The 15,610-nt window shown below is 40.6% G+C and overlaps 1 protein-coding gene across 2 annotated transcripts in view; it reads right to left on the reverse strand.

Annotated features, from left to right (window-relative positions):
• CRYL1 (crystallin lambda 1) overlaps nt 1-12,085 on the reverse strand; it is a 147,666-nt gene extending 135,581 nt beyond the window's left edge. For both annotated transcript variants that reach the window (XM_047722857.1, XM_047722861.1), the window contains exon 1: nt 11,938-12,085. In XM_047722857.1, coding sequence (XP_047578813.1) covers nt 11,938-11,978 — 41 coding nt within the window. In that variant the 5' untranslated portion in view covers nt 11,979-12,085. The remainder of the gene's footprint in view (nt 1-11,937) is intronic.
• Between the last annotated feature and the right edge of the window lie 3,525 nt (nt 12,086-15,610).

Raw genomic sequence — 15,610 nt, forward strand, 5'->3', positions numbered from 1 at the left:
AAAAGCAGGCTCCGTGCTGAGCAGAGAGCCCAATGTGGGGCTCGATCCCAGACCCTGCGATCATGACCTGAGCCAAAGGCAGAGGCTTTAACCCACTGAGCCACCCAGATGCCCCTCAATTCTAATTTTATCATTAATGACATTTAGCTTTGAAAAAAATCCACACTAGATATTTTTTAAAGTATCTTTCCATTCTATGGTTACTTATTTACTGAGCAAAAGATGAAGTAAAACTGTTTCTACATTATTATTCTAAGTTGGCTATGAAATATTTGTCAGTAAGAGCTATTAAATATTTCCTAGGAAGGGCACATTTAGTGTTTGAGCTGAAGCAACTAGATCATGGTAGGGTTTGCTCTCTGTGTGTCTGTGTATATAGCCATATGCCCATGTGTTTTAATGCAAAAATTAGCAGGATAATACCTAGGGTAGCGCTCCGAAAAAAATTCACGCCTCAGAAAATTTCTTATAAAAAATGTACATAAGTCACCCTAAAGTAAAATTTTGGAATTAAAAAGTTAAGACTAGCTTAAGGGATGCATTACCTGAAATAAAATAACATTCTACTAGACAGGGTTCAAGATGGCAACTTATAAGGTCCTGAACTCGCCTCTTCCCAGGAACACAACAAATCTACAGCTACACATTGAACAATTTCCTCTGAAAAGGACCCAAAAGCCAGCTGAATAGCTCCTCCACAACAAAAATAGAAGGGCCACACTGAGTGGAATAGGAGAGACACAGTCTCATAAGAAACCCCACCCAAGCCTCATCATAATACAAATCTTGTTCCCAAGGACCAAAGGATTTATGCTCCCACATCAGGCAACCGAATCCTACAGAAATATACTAGAGAGACATGCTCCCCACCTCCGAGTGCCTGGCCTCAAACACCAACGGGCTTACTTCCAGAACCACAGGGTTATATGGAATGAAAAATCCACTCTTAAAGGGCTCGTGCACAGACCCACAGACCCTGGGACCCAGCAAAAAAGCAACAGTTATAAAGGCACCTAGCATATGCAAAGGAGACTCACCTATTAGTTTTAAAGCAACTGAGGAAAGGCAGGAATTGTTGGGACTCTCTCTGAAGACAGAGGCATCAATGGGTGCCATTTTTGTGCCCTCCTTTTTTTTTTTTATTTTATTTCTTTTCAGTGTTCCAACATTCATTGTTTATGCACCACACCCAGTGCTCCATGCAATGCATGCCCTCCATAATACCCACCACCAGGCTCACCCAACCACCCACCCCCCCCGCTCCAAAACCCTCAGTTTGTTTCTCAGAGTCCACAGTCTCTCATGGTTTGTCTCCTCCTCCAATTTCCCCCAATTCACTTCTCCTCTCCATCTCCAAATGTCCTCCATGTTATTCCTTATGCTCCACAAGTAAGTGAAACCATATGATAACTGACTCTCTCTGCTTGACTTATTTCAATCAGCATAATCTTTTCCAGTGTGTTTTCCTTCTGCCTTGTTGGTGCCAACTTTGGCAAGCACCATTTCTGTATACCCCTCCCCCAGCCTACTATCTCAGGTGGGAATACTGTGCCCCCACCTCCACCGGATATTGCCTGGGCCTGCCTTGCCAAAGCCAGCAGGCACACACAGCCCACCCAGGAGATGGCCCTGGCTCTGGTGGCCAGAGGGGACTGTGTTTCTGGGCCCTATGTGTCTGAAACAATCAGAGAGACACTTTCTGGCAGGCTACCACTCCCACGGCTCTATGCAACAGAAGGCAGAAACACATGTGAAAAGGCCTATTTTCTTGTTCTGGAGCTTCAGCCTGAAAAGCAGGCTATTATTATTACCTATCAATAATTACTTTAAATGTAAATGAACTAAGTTCTCCAATCAAAAGAGTAGCTGAACAGATAGTAAGACAAGACCCATCTATATACTGTCTACAACAGTCTCACTTCAGATGTAAGGACACATACAGACTGAAAGTGGAAAGAAAAGATATTCCATGCAAACAAAACCAAAGCTGGGTAGCTATACTTATATCAGACAAAAGAGACTTTGAAACAAATACTGTAATAGAAGACAAAGAAGAGCATTACATAATGATAAAGGGATCAACCCAATAAGGGGATATAACATTTTTAAGTATTTATGCACCCAACATAGAAGCGCCTAAATATATAAAGCAAATATTAATAGACCTAAAAGGAGAAATTGACAGCAATAATACAATAATAGAAGGAGGCTTTAACATCCCACTTACATGAACGGATAAATTATCCAAACAAAAAGTCAGTAATTCGACTACTGGGTATTTACTCAGGGAAAATGATAATACTTAAAGATACATGAACCCCTATGTTTATTGCACCATTATTTACAATAGCCAAGACGTGCAAGCAACCTAAGTGTCCATCGACAGATAAATGGATAAGGAAAATGTAGTACACACACACACACAGAGGAATATTACAGTCATAAAAATGCGTGAGATCATGCCATTTGAGACATGGATGGACCTACAGGGTATTACACTAAGTGAAATAAGTCAGACTGAGGAAGACAAATATCATATGGTTCCACTCATTAATGGAATCTTAAAATATGAATAAACAAAAAGAATCAAAGCTATACATATAGAGAACAAACTGATGGTTGCTGGGGGCAGAGGGGCAAAATGGGTGGAGAGGAGAGGGAGACAGAGGCTTCCAGTCATGAAATAAATAAGTCATAGGAAGAAAAAGCAAAGCATAATGAATACAGTCAATGATGCCGTAATGGCACAGATGGTAACTCCACTTGTGATGAATATAGCATAATGTACAAACTTGTAAAATCACTAAGTTGTACAACTGAAACTAATGTAACATTGTGTGTCAGCTATACTCAAAAAAAGTAGCTATCTCATGAAAAGAAATTAAATCCAAACACATTGCTATTCTTTAATCAATTAATTAAAATAAATTTAGCAGAATACATATTCTTCTCTAGTTACACATGGAACATTCAGAATAGATCATATGTTAGTCCAAAAAACAAGTCTCAACCAATTTAAGAACATTAAAATCATATCAAACACATTCTCCAATTTTAATGTATGAAACTAGTAATCAATATAGAAAGACAACTGGAAAAATCACAAATATGTGAAGATAACACAACATACTACTGAACAATCAATGGGTTAAGAATAAATCAAAGGAGAAATAAGAAAAAAATTCAAAGAGAAATACAACAGTCCAAAATCTATAGAATTCAGCAAAAGCAGTTTCAAGAGGGAAGTTTATAGTGTTACAGACCAACCTCAAGAAACAAGAAAAATTTCAAATAAACAATCTAACTCTATACCTAAAGGAACTAGGGAAAAAAAGAACAGACAACTCTACAAAATTAGTAGAAAGAAGGAAATAAAGACCAGGGCAGACATAAGTAGAACAGAGACTAAAAAGACAGCAGAAAGGATCAATGAAATGAAGAGCTTTTCTTTGAAAAGATAAACAAATTGACAAACCTTAACCAAGCTCACCAAAAATGGGGGACAGGGGTTCTTCAAATAAATAAAATCAGAAATGAAAGAGGAATAGTTACAACTAATACCACGAGAAATGTGAAGGATTGTAAGAGACTACTAAAACAATTATATGCCAACAAACGGGACAACCTAGAAGAGATGGATAAATTCTTATAAACAATCCTCTAAGAAAATCTGAATAGACTGATTACTAGCAAGGAGATTCAATCAGCCATTAAAACCCTTCCAACAATGCAAGCTGGTGCAGCCACTCTGGAAAACAGTATGGACATTCCTCAAAAAGTTGAAAACAGAGCTACCCTACAACCCAGCAACTGCACTACTAGGTATTTACGCTAAAGATACAAATGTAGTGATCCAAAGGGGCACGTGCACCCCAATGTTTATAGCAGCAATAGCCAAACTATGGAAAGAACCTAGATGTCCATTAACAGATGAATGGATAAAGAAGATGTGGTATATATATATATACAATGGAATACTATGCAGCCATCAAAAGAAATGAAATCTTGCCATTTGCAATGACTGGATGGAACTAGAGGGTATTATGCTGACCAAAATAAGTCAATCAGAGAAAGACAATTATCATCTTATCTCTCTGATATGAGGAATTTGATAGCAGGGTGGGGCGTGGGGGCTAGGGAGGGAAAAAATGAAACAAGATGGGATCAGGAGGGAGACAAAGAGACTCTTAATCTCATGAAACAAACTGAGGGTTGCTGGGGGGTGGGGGGCAGGGATAGGTTGGCTGGGTTATGGACATTGGGGAGGGTATGTGCTATGGTGAGTGCTGTGAAATGTGTAAGCCTGATGATTCACAAACCTGTACCCCTGGGGCAAATAATACATTATATGTTAATTAATTAATTGATTAATTTAAAAATTTTAAATTTTAAATTTTAATTTAAAAAAAACCTCCTGAGCAATCAAAGTCTAGGCCCAAACAGTTAACTGGTGAATTCTATCAAATATTCAAACAAGATTTAATACCTATTCTTCTCAAGCTCTTCCAAAAAATTGTAGAGGAGGAAATGCTTCCAAACTCATTTTACAAGGCCAGCATTACCTTGATACCAAAACCAGACAAGAACACTCCAAAAAAAAAAAAAAGAAGAAGAAGATAAGGGGGAGATAGAGAGAAAGAAAGAAAATTATAGGCCAATATCCCTGATGAACATAGATACAAAAATCCTCAATAAAATATTAGCAAACTAAATTAAACAATACATTAAAAGGATCATACATCATGATCAAGTGGGATTATTCCAGGGATGCAAGAATGGTTCAATACTCACAAATCAATCAGTGTGTTACACCATATTAACAAAATAAAGGACAAAAATCATATGATCATCTCAATAGACGCAGAAAAGGCATTTGACAAAATGCAACATTCATTTATGATGAAGACTCTCAACAAAGTATAGAGGAAACATACCTCAATATAGTAAAGACCAATTATGACAAATGCTCAACTAACATCATACTCACCTATGAAAAGTTGAAAACTTTCTCTAAGATCAGAATTGGCAGGATAATTGAACAGGATCTTGAATAAGATCAAGATCATTGTTCAGTCTCACTACCTTTATTCAGCATAGTATTGGCAGTCCTAGCCAGAGCAATTAGGCAAGAAAAAGAAGTAAAAGACCTCCAAAATGGAAAGGAAGATGTAAAACTGGAAAGGAAGATGTAAAAAAGAAGTAAAAGACCTCCAAACTGGAAAGGAAGATGTCATTTGCAGATGACAGGATACCATACTTAGGAAACCCTATAGAGTCCATCAAAAAAGTGTTAGAATAAATGAAGTCAGTAAAATTGCAGGATACAAAATCAATATACATATATCTGTTGCACCTACACACTAATAACTATCAGAAGAGAAGTTATTTTTTTTCTCAGAAATATCAACCATTTTAAAATTTTTTTATTTTTTATTAACATATAATGTATTATTACCCCCAGGGGTACAGGTCTGTGAGTCACCAGGTTTACATACTTCACAGCGGATAAAGGGCTAGTATCCAAAATCTATAAAGAACTTATCAAACTCAACACCCAGAGAACAAATAATCCAATCAAGAAATGGGCAGAAAAAATGAACAGACATTTCTGCAAAGAAGACATCCAGATGGCCAACAGACACATGAAAAAGTGCTCCACCTCACTCGGCATCAGGGAAATACAAATCAAAACCACAATGAGATACCACTTCACGCCAGTCAGAATGGCTGAAATTAACAAGTCAGGAAAAAACAGATGCTGGCAAGGATGTGGAGAAAGGGGAACCCTCCTACAATGTTGGTGGGAATGCAAGTTGGTGCAACCACTCTGGAAAACAGTATGGAGGTTCCTCAAAAAGTTGAAAATAGAGATGCCTAGGTGGCTCAGTGGGTTAAAGCCTCTGCCTTCAGCTCAGGTCATGATCCCAGGATCCTGGGATCAAGTCCCACATCAGGCTCTCTGCTCAGCAGGGAGCCTGATTCCCCCTCTCTCTCTGCCTGCCTCTCTGCCTACTTGTGATCTCTGTCAAAAAAAAAAAAAAAAAAAACTTAAAAAAAAAAGTTGAAAATAGAGCTACCCTACAACCCAGCAATCGCACTACTGGGTATTTACCCTAAAATACAAACGTAGTGATCCAAAGGGGCATGTGTACCCAAATGTTTATAGCAGCAATGTCCACAATAGCCAAACTATCGAAAGAACCTAGATGTCCATTAACAGATGAATGGATAAAGATGTGGTATATATATCTACAATGGAATACTATGCAGTCATCAAAAGAAATGAAATCTTGCCATTTGCAATGACATGGATGGAACTAGAGGGTATTATGCTGACCGAAATAAGTCAATCAGAGAAAGACAATTATCATATGATCTCCCTGATATGAGGAAGTTGAGAGGCAAAGTGGGGGGCTTGGGGGTAGGGAAGGGAAAAAATGAAACAAGATGGGATCAGGAGGAAGACAAACCATAAGAGACTCTTAATCTCACAAAACAAACTGAGGGTTGCCAGCGGGAGTGAGGAGGGAGAGGGTGGTTGGGTGCTGTGAGAAGTTATTTTCTTAATCTCATTTACAATTGCAACAAAAAAGAATAAAATACCTAGGAATAAATTTAACCAAGGTGGTGAAAGACCTGTGTACTTCAATACACTTTAATAGAACTTTAAGACAGTGATGAAAGAAATTAAAGAATACACACATGAATGGAAAGATATTCCATGCTCATGGATTAAAAGAATTAACGTTGTTGGGGCGCCTGGGTGGCTCAGTGGGTTAAGCCACTGCCTTCGGCTCAGGTCATGATCTCAGGGTCCTGGGATCGAGTCCCACATCGGGCTCTCTGCTCAGCAAGAAGCCTGCTTCCCCCTCTCTCTCTCTCTCTCTGCCTTCCTCTCCGTCTACTTGTGATCTCTCTCTGTCAAATAAATAAATCTTTAAAAAAAAAAATAAATAAATAAATAAATAAATAAAAGAATTAACGTTGTTAAAATGTCCCCACTACCCAAAACAAACTACAAATCCAAGGCAATCTTATCAAAAGCCCAATGGGGTTTTCATAGAACTATAACAATAATTCTAAAAAAGCTAAAGGGATCTTGAGAAAGAACAAAGCCAGAGGTATCATGCTCCCTGGTTTCATCCTATAGTATAAAGCTATAGTAACCGAAACACTACAGTATTGGCAAAAAAAAAAAAAAAAAGACATGCAGGTTAATAGAACAGAATAGAGTCCAGAAATAAACCCATACATATCTGATTAATTTATGACAACAGAGTCAAGAATATACAATTGGGAAAGGACAGTCTCTTCAATAGCATTGGGAAAAATGGATAGCCACATGCAAAAGAATGAAAATGGACCACTATCTCATACACAAAAATTATCTCAAAATGAATTAAAGACTTGAATTTAAGACCTTACACTACAAAATTCCTAGAAGAAAACCTAGGTGGTAAGCTCCCCGACATAGTCTTAGCAATGTCTTTTTTTGGAGCTGAAGCCAAAGGCAAGGGAAACAAAAGCAAAAAGAAACAAGTGGGATTACATCAAACTAAAAAAGATTCTGCACAGCAAAGGAAACCATCAAGAAAATGACAAGACACCTACCAAATGCCAGAAGACACTTGCAAATAATATATCCAATAAGGGGTGAATATCCAAAATATATAAAAATCTACAACTCAATAACAAAAAACAACTCAATTAAAAAATGGGCAAAGCAGGGCGCCTGGGTGGCTCAGTGGGTTAAAGCCTCTGCCTTCAGCTCAGGTCATGATTCCAGGGGTCCTGGGATCGAGCCCCACATCGGGCTCTTGGCTCAGCAGGGAGCCTGCTTCCTCCTCTCTCTCTGCCTCCCTCTCTGCCTACTTGTAATCTCTGTCTGTCAAGTAAATAAATAAAATCTTTAAAAAAAAAATGGGCAGAGGATCTAAATATACATTTTCCAAAGAAAACATACAAATGGCCAACAGACACATGAGAAGATGTTCAATATCACTATCAGGGAAATGCAAATTAAAAACACAATGAGAGGGGCGCCTGGCTGGCTCAGTGGGTTAAAGCCTCTGCTTTTGGCTCAGGTCATAATCCCAGGGTCCTGGGTTGGAGCCCCGCATTGGGCTTTCTGCTCAGCGGGGAGCCTGCTTCCTCCTCTCTCTCTCTCTCTGCCTGCTTCTCTGCCTACTTGTGATCTGCCTCTGTCAAATAAATAAATAAAATCTTAAAAAAAAAAAACACAATGAGATATCACCTCAAACCTATCAGAACGGCTAAAATCAAAAACTCAAGAAACATCAAGTGTTGGCAAGAATGTGGAGAAAAGGGAACCTATGTTGCACTATTGGTGGGAATATAAATTAGTGCAGCCTCTCCGGACAACTGTATGGAGATTACTCAAAAAATTAAAAATAGAAATATCATACAATCCAACTATTTCAAGGTTTGGTTACTTACCGAAAGAATACAAAAAACACTAATTTGAAGAGATATATACACCCCTATGTTCACTGAAGCAATACTTACAATAGCCAAGATATGAAAACAACCTAAGTGTCTACCTATGAATAAATCGATAAAGAAGATATGGTACACACACACACACACACACACACACACACACACGTATACTATTCAGCCATAAAAAAGAAAGATTTTGCCATCTGTGACAACATGGACAGAACCTGAAGGTATTATATTGAGTGAAACAAGCTGGACAAAGACAAATACTATATGATTTCACTTATATGTAGAATCTAAAAAACAAAACAAACTAAACTAATCTGAACTCTTAGAGAAACAGGGATTCAGGTGAGCAAAATTGGGAAAGGGGGTCAGCTGTACGATGACGAATGGCAACTAGATTTGTGGTGATCACTTTGCAGTGTATACAAATAACAAATTATAATGCTGTATACCTGAAACTTATATAATGTTATATACCAATTTTACCTCAATTAAAAAAAAAAAACAGGGAAAAAACCCAATATCCTAACAAGCCCTTCACACTGTGTATCAGAAAAGGGAAAAAAAAGCAATCTCTGTTATAAAAGCTCAAACATCAGTCTACTAGGACCAGGCATGATGGCTACACAGCTGGTAATGATAGTTTGTACCCTAAGGGGAAGGCCCTGGAATCAGAACTTTTCCGGAAGGAGATGGGCCGCTGAGCTCAGTCCTAAATAAGTGTGCTCAATGAAAAGAGAGAGAGGCACGGGAGAAAAAGCACACTTGAGGCCCAGGAACATGACAATGTTGGTCTTCTCCCCCAGATCGGTTCCTATTTTAAAACAAGCTCAAGGCCTAAAATTTGGGTAAACACAATGCAGCATGTATGTGAATGTAAAATTCATACTTCAGTTATTCAGAAATATAGTATTATGTGAAGGTAAGTTCCCCTGCAGACTTCTAGGGCTAAGAGATATGAAAGCCTGAGAACACCACTCAAATACAGCACCACTCAAATGCCTTCAGGAAACCCACTTTTACTCCCATTTTTTAAAGTTGCCATTACCATATTTCCCCTTTCTTCATGTTCCCACAGCCAAGAGGCTTTTCTCTTCTTTCTTAATTCTTCAGACACTCCTATTCTGTCAAGCCCACCTGTCTGAAGGGACTTGCCTTGGATGCTCACAGGAAAGCTAAGTGGCCATGATGAATGGTGTCCTTTATGGGGGCACCTGGGTGTCTCAGTTGTGATCTTGGGGCTCTGGAATTGAGCCCCGAGTAGGGTTCCTTGCTCTGCAGGGAGCCCTCCACTTACCCTGCTCATGTTTTCTCCCTCTCTCAAATATGTAAATACCTTTTAAAAAAAAAGAGTGTTCTTTATGAAAAAAAAATCAATGGAAAAGAATTAAATAGAGACTGTATTTCTAGCAAGTACTTTTAGGAGTGAATCTGGTAATTACTAGGAAAAGATGGAAAATCAATGGTTCCAATATGTCCCTGAAATTGAATACGTATATTTGGTCTGTTGAAATCCAAAAATTAAACTCAACCAGGTTTTAGGGAATTAATTTACACTCCCCAGTCCCATTTTGTAAACCGATGTTCCTTGGAATCACCCATGAGGCCAGAAGAGAGAGCGAGACAGAGAGAAAGGGGAGGTGTGAAGAGTGGGAAGACAGAGGAAGTGAGTAAGGGGAGATGGGAGGGGGAAGAACAGAGAGGAAAGGGAGAGGAATGAAGGGAAGGAAAGCAGCACTACACCAGAAGCAGAGACAGGTATTTTCTGAGGTGCTGAGGGTATGGAATAGACAGGAAGGGCTTTCTATCCTGTGTCAGTTCCTGCAGTCATTAAAGTTTGCCAGCCCTCGTCTAATTCCTTATCAACCTCCCTCAAGGGAATCAGAAATAAGCTGACTCACTAATCCCAGTACCCTCTTGAAACACTGTTCTCCTCATGAAAGAACCAGAGCCAGATAGGCACAGTCAATTCCAAACTCCACCTAACAGTTATTAGGTGAAAGCAGAATAACACTCCAACTCATGGTGTGAGATATACAAAACTCCAACCCTCGACCCTGGACAACTGAAATGCAAGTCTAGCATAGTCACTGTGCCCAATACAAAGTACGCTTTTAAAATATACTTTTATATTCCTTCACCAGGCAGCCACACACATCCACATGCCTGTAAAGGTCAAAGGCTCAGTTAATTGCACTGTTCTGTGACCAAAAGGAAGCTGACAAAAGCACCCTGATTCCTTTTTTCAATAAGTTCTAAAGGAAAAATCCTGACACTGGAATTGTCGCTGGTGGGCAGGTCAGGCAGGCCAACACCTCAGTGGCATAAAGAGACACAAAGCCACTCCCAAAAAGGTGCTTCTAACTAAAATAGCAAGTATTATGTCTGTAGATTGCTATGATAGCCTATCAATGCAACCTTTTTTTTTTTCTTTAATGAAAATAGCAGAAGTTATAAAAGACCAGGTGGGGGAACAAACCAGAAAAATTTGGAAAGAATTTAGGCTACTAAACCGACACACGCTAGCAAACTCTGAGCTCCAGCGTTACCCTCCCAAAGCGGCACTTTCTCCACGAATCAGGAATGAATTAGGATTGCCCCCGTGTGTTTTCTAAGCACCTGTTGCCGCCCAGGGACACCCCTGGGGACAAGAACATACACATCCTCACGCCTGAGGCAGCCCTGTCCATGGACTGCCAAAGGACCCTCATTACTGGCTTAGTCCCATCGCGGCCACTTACTGTGACCAGGGGCAAACTGCATAATCTGTTTTTTCACCCATAAAGTGGGAATAGTTAAGAATACGGTTCTGCATGGGGCGCCTGGGTGGCTCAGTGGGTTAAGCCGCTGCCTTCGGCTCAGGTCATGATCTCAGGGTCCTGGGATTGAGTCCCGCATTGGCCTCTCTGCTCGGCAGGGAGCCTGCTTCCCTCTCTCTCTCTCTGCCTGCCTCTCTGTCTACTTGTGATCTCTCTCTGTCAAATAAATAAATAAAATCTTAAAAAAAAAAAAAAGAATACGGTTCTGCAGAATCTTTGCCAGACTTCCTTTCACCCAACGCCTAGCACGTCTTTTGTATTTGCTGGTAGGCCTGGCATCACTCAACTAATTGCACAAACCGCATTTCCACCGCAGCCTGCGCTGTCGACTTTCTGAACCTTGCTGGTAAAACAGCACGAAATGAAACAAAACCGCACTCTACTGCGTGCTCCAACTTGCAAAGCCACGCCACCACCGGGCGCTCCTACAGGCCTGGCCACTTTCACAGAGGGCTGCAAGGGCACATGGAACCCTCGAGGGTTGAAGGCTGGCGTTCCACCATGCCGTTTCCACCTCTGAAACCTGACAGCGACCTGGGCGCCCAAGCCAAGGCGGCGACACACGGGCCCCACGTTCTGGCGCACCATGGGCCCGGGTCTCCTCCAGCGCCGTGGCAAGAGCGCGGTGGGTCGGTGGGTCGGGGCCGTTTACCTGCCAATGATCGCCACCTCTCCGGCCGCTGGGGACGCCATGGCCCGACGCCAACCTGGCCCGGGACCGCCCCGCAAGTGCGAAGAGCTGTGGGCTACAGGGCTCTCCCGCGCCGCGCGCGGCGCCAGAACTCCGCGCGGGGCGGGGCGTGACCCGTGCCTATTGGCTTGGCACCCGAGCCGGGGCGGGCGCGCGGGCCGGGATAGGCTCCGGGAAGGCCGGGTCGGGGGGGCGGGCCCGCCGCCTCAGTCCCCATTGGGTGCGTGGCAGGCGGAGCCTCCACCCGGACACCTAGGCACAGAACCGCAGCAAAGGGACGCTGGCGGGGTTGACCCGGGGGAGGACCTCCTGGGGGGAAAGCTGGATGGAAAGCGCGAAGACCCAACCCTTCAGACTCCAGCAATTCATTTTTTCATATTTTGGTTTTCAGCTGTGCACCCTAAAATCAGTGTACATAGAAGGGGCACCTCCAGGCCGGCACAAGGCTTGACCACTAAAGTACCCCAAAGAAACTAGCAGTAGAACTTCCTCTTTGAAAATATTAGCACCTCTTCAAAACATACCAGTTCGGGTCTTTATACTGAGGGCGGTTATTGCTGAGTTTACGCTCATAATTCGTTTCTAGAAAGATCCTCGCTGCCATCCTCCACAGATAAGAACTGAGACCCAAGAACTTTGGGAAATCAGGAAAGCTCTAAATGTATGTATCTGTGAAACTGGAAGACGTGTTTGATCCCACTATACTGTGCTAAGGGGACTGTGAGGAATGGGAATTATTTGAACTGCACTTCCTTCTTCCAGAGGCCGAGTAGGTTTATGTATGACAGAAAGGAAATACCAAAGAGCAAATAAACAGACCAAAGGGAAAGAGCATCATACATCTCATGACAGTTTGTGTCCACACAACACAAGCTGAAGGGAAATACCACAGTCATCCAATTCATGAGGATTAGAGAGTGCTCAAGCTGAAAACACAAGTATCACTGACCTACTCAGATGACAAATGGAGCTCTTCCTTTGTTTCTTCCAGTCAGAACATGGAAGGAGGATTGTCAGAGGGAGGGGTAGGCTTTAAAAAACAATTTCACAAAGTTTCAATAGACATCTGAAACAAAGAGCTCAACTTGCTTAAGATAAATGAAAAGTAATACAAAATAGATAACTCATCTTTCACCCACCAAAATAGCTAAAATTACAAAGATTGGTAAAATAGCCATATTGGGAATGAAGGGTTTCAGACATACAACCCCTTAATACTCAACTGAAGGCAGGCTTATATTGGCATATTCTCCTTTGTGGAGAAAAAGTGTTGTTGAAAGAGCAGTCAGCCATGAGTCCTGGGCATTCCTGCACTTTCTTGCTGAGTAGAGCAGACTGCAAGACTTATCCATCTCCTGATGCTAAGCAGTTTCTGTAGCTATGCACCGAGAAAGCTAAATAATCAAGGCTCCTACAAAGTGAGTACCCTGTAACTGGTCCCTTCTGGGGTAGAAGGGGACTGGCTTGTTTGCTGCTCACCACAGTGTCAGCTCTAAGCTAAACAAGTGCCAGTCCCTTGGTCCCTTGCAAATGCTCAGTCATCTGGCCCTCTGTGTAACCCTGTGGGAATTGGGGCTCCAAGAACTGAAGTAAATATGCTCACACTCTGGTCATTGCTTTTGCTGTGAGTAACATGGTCTTTCATCTCTAATCCAGGAGTCTCATGTCTCCTGTCAGCTTCCACAAAACTGCAGCAAGCTAATTCATTAGTTTGTAATAAGATGAAAATCTCAGACCCCTCACAGTTCTTGACATACCAAAATTTTAAAAGTATGTACTTTAGATTTGCAATTGCAGTCCTACAGATCCGTTATATAGAAATTCGTTATCTACAAATGAAGATAGACAAAATGGCTTATTTCAGAATAGAAATAAAATAGAATAAAAATATTAAAATATATAGACTCTTAATATAGTGTTAAAATAGACATTGAAATCATGATGACTATCTATCAATAAGAAACAGTTTTAAAGATTATGGTACAGAGGGCTTCTGCTTCTGGTCCAGATGGAATAATAGAAACCAGACTTACAGTCCTGCCTTAAACAAGCAAAACATCACCACCCCCCAAATATGGGAAAAAATGGCCTCAGATATTATAGAAGAGGGAGTCTGGGATTGTGATCCCATCCATAAATATACACAGTCTACTGATTTTCTTTTTTCTTTTTTTTTTATTTATTTATTTGACAGAGAGAGATCACAAGTAGGCAGAGAGTCAGGCAGAGAGGGGGAAGCAGGCTCCCGCCGAGCAGAGAGTCTGATGCGGGGCTCGATCTCAGGACCCTGAGATCATGACCTGAGCCAAAGGCAGAAGCTTAACCCACTGAGCCACCCAGGTGCCCCCACAGTCTACTGATTTTCAACAAAGGTATAGAGGCAACTCAATGGCGAAGGATAATCTTTTCAACAAATGATGCTGGAACAATTGGATATGCATAAGTAATGATAATAATAGCCTCCCACCATATATAAAAACACTATCATCCATTCATGTGAAAACTAAAACCACAAACATCTAAAAGAAAACATAGGAGAAAACTTTGTGACCTTGAGTTAGGCAGAGATTCTTAGGTGTGCCACAAAAACTTTAACAGGCAAATAAAAAGTTGATAAATTAGACTTCATCAAAATTAAGAACTTATGCTTTTTCAAGACAAGATCAAGAAAATGAAAAGATAAGCCACAAACTGGGGGGGAGGGAATATTTTCAATTAGGTATATATTACAGGCCTTGTTTGCAAAATGTAGAAAGAGTTCTCAAACTCAATAATAATTTTTAAAACAGCTTTTAAATTTAATTTTTTAAAACAGTGACAAGTTTTATGTTGTATATACATTATCACAACTTTTTAAATAGCCGAAAGATATATTTTTTTCAAATTTTTTTTCAAATTTTTATTTAAATTCTAGTTAGTTAACATACAGTACAATATTGGTTTCAGGAGTAGAATTCAGTGTTACATACAACACCCAGTGTTCATTTAAAAAAGTGTCCTCTTTAATACCCATCACCCCTCTAGCCCATCCTTCACCCTCCTTCCTCCATCATCCTTCAGTTTGTTCGCTAGAGTTAAGAATCTCTTTATGGTTTGTTTCCCTCGCTCTCTTTTTGATGGCTGAGAAATATATATACATGATTACATCTTCTTTATCCACTCATCAGTCAATGGATATTTGGGCTCTCTCTGTAGTTTGGCTATTGTTGATAGTGCTGCTATAAACATCAGGGTGCATGTACTCCTTCAAATCTGCATTTTTGTATCCTTTGGGTAAATACTTAGTAATGCAATTGCTGTATTGTGGGGTAGTTTTATTTTTAACTGTTTGAGGAATCTCCATACTATATTCCAGAGTGGCTACACCAGTATGCATTCCCACCAATAGTGCAAGAGTGTTCCCCTCCCTCCACATCCTTGCCAACATCTGTTGTTCTGATGTTATTAATTTTAGGCATTCTGAAGGTGTGAGATGGTATCTCAGGATGGTTTTGATTTGTATTTCCCTGATGATGAATGATGTTGAACATCTTTTCATGCATCTGTTAGCCATTTGTATGTCTTCTTTAGAAAAGTGTCTATTCATGTCTTCTGCCCATTTCTTAACTGGATTTTTTTGGGGGGTGTTGAGTTT

Source organism: Lutra lutra, chromosome 3, assembly GCF_902655055.1.
Source record: "Lutra lutra chromosome 3, mLutLut1.2, whole genome shotgun sequence".
Taxonomy (NCBI): domain Eukaryota; kingdom Metazoa; phylum Chordata; class Mammalia; order Carnivora; family Mustelidae; genus Lutra; species Lutra lutra.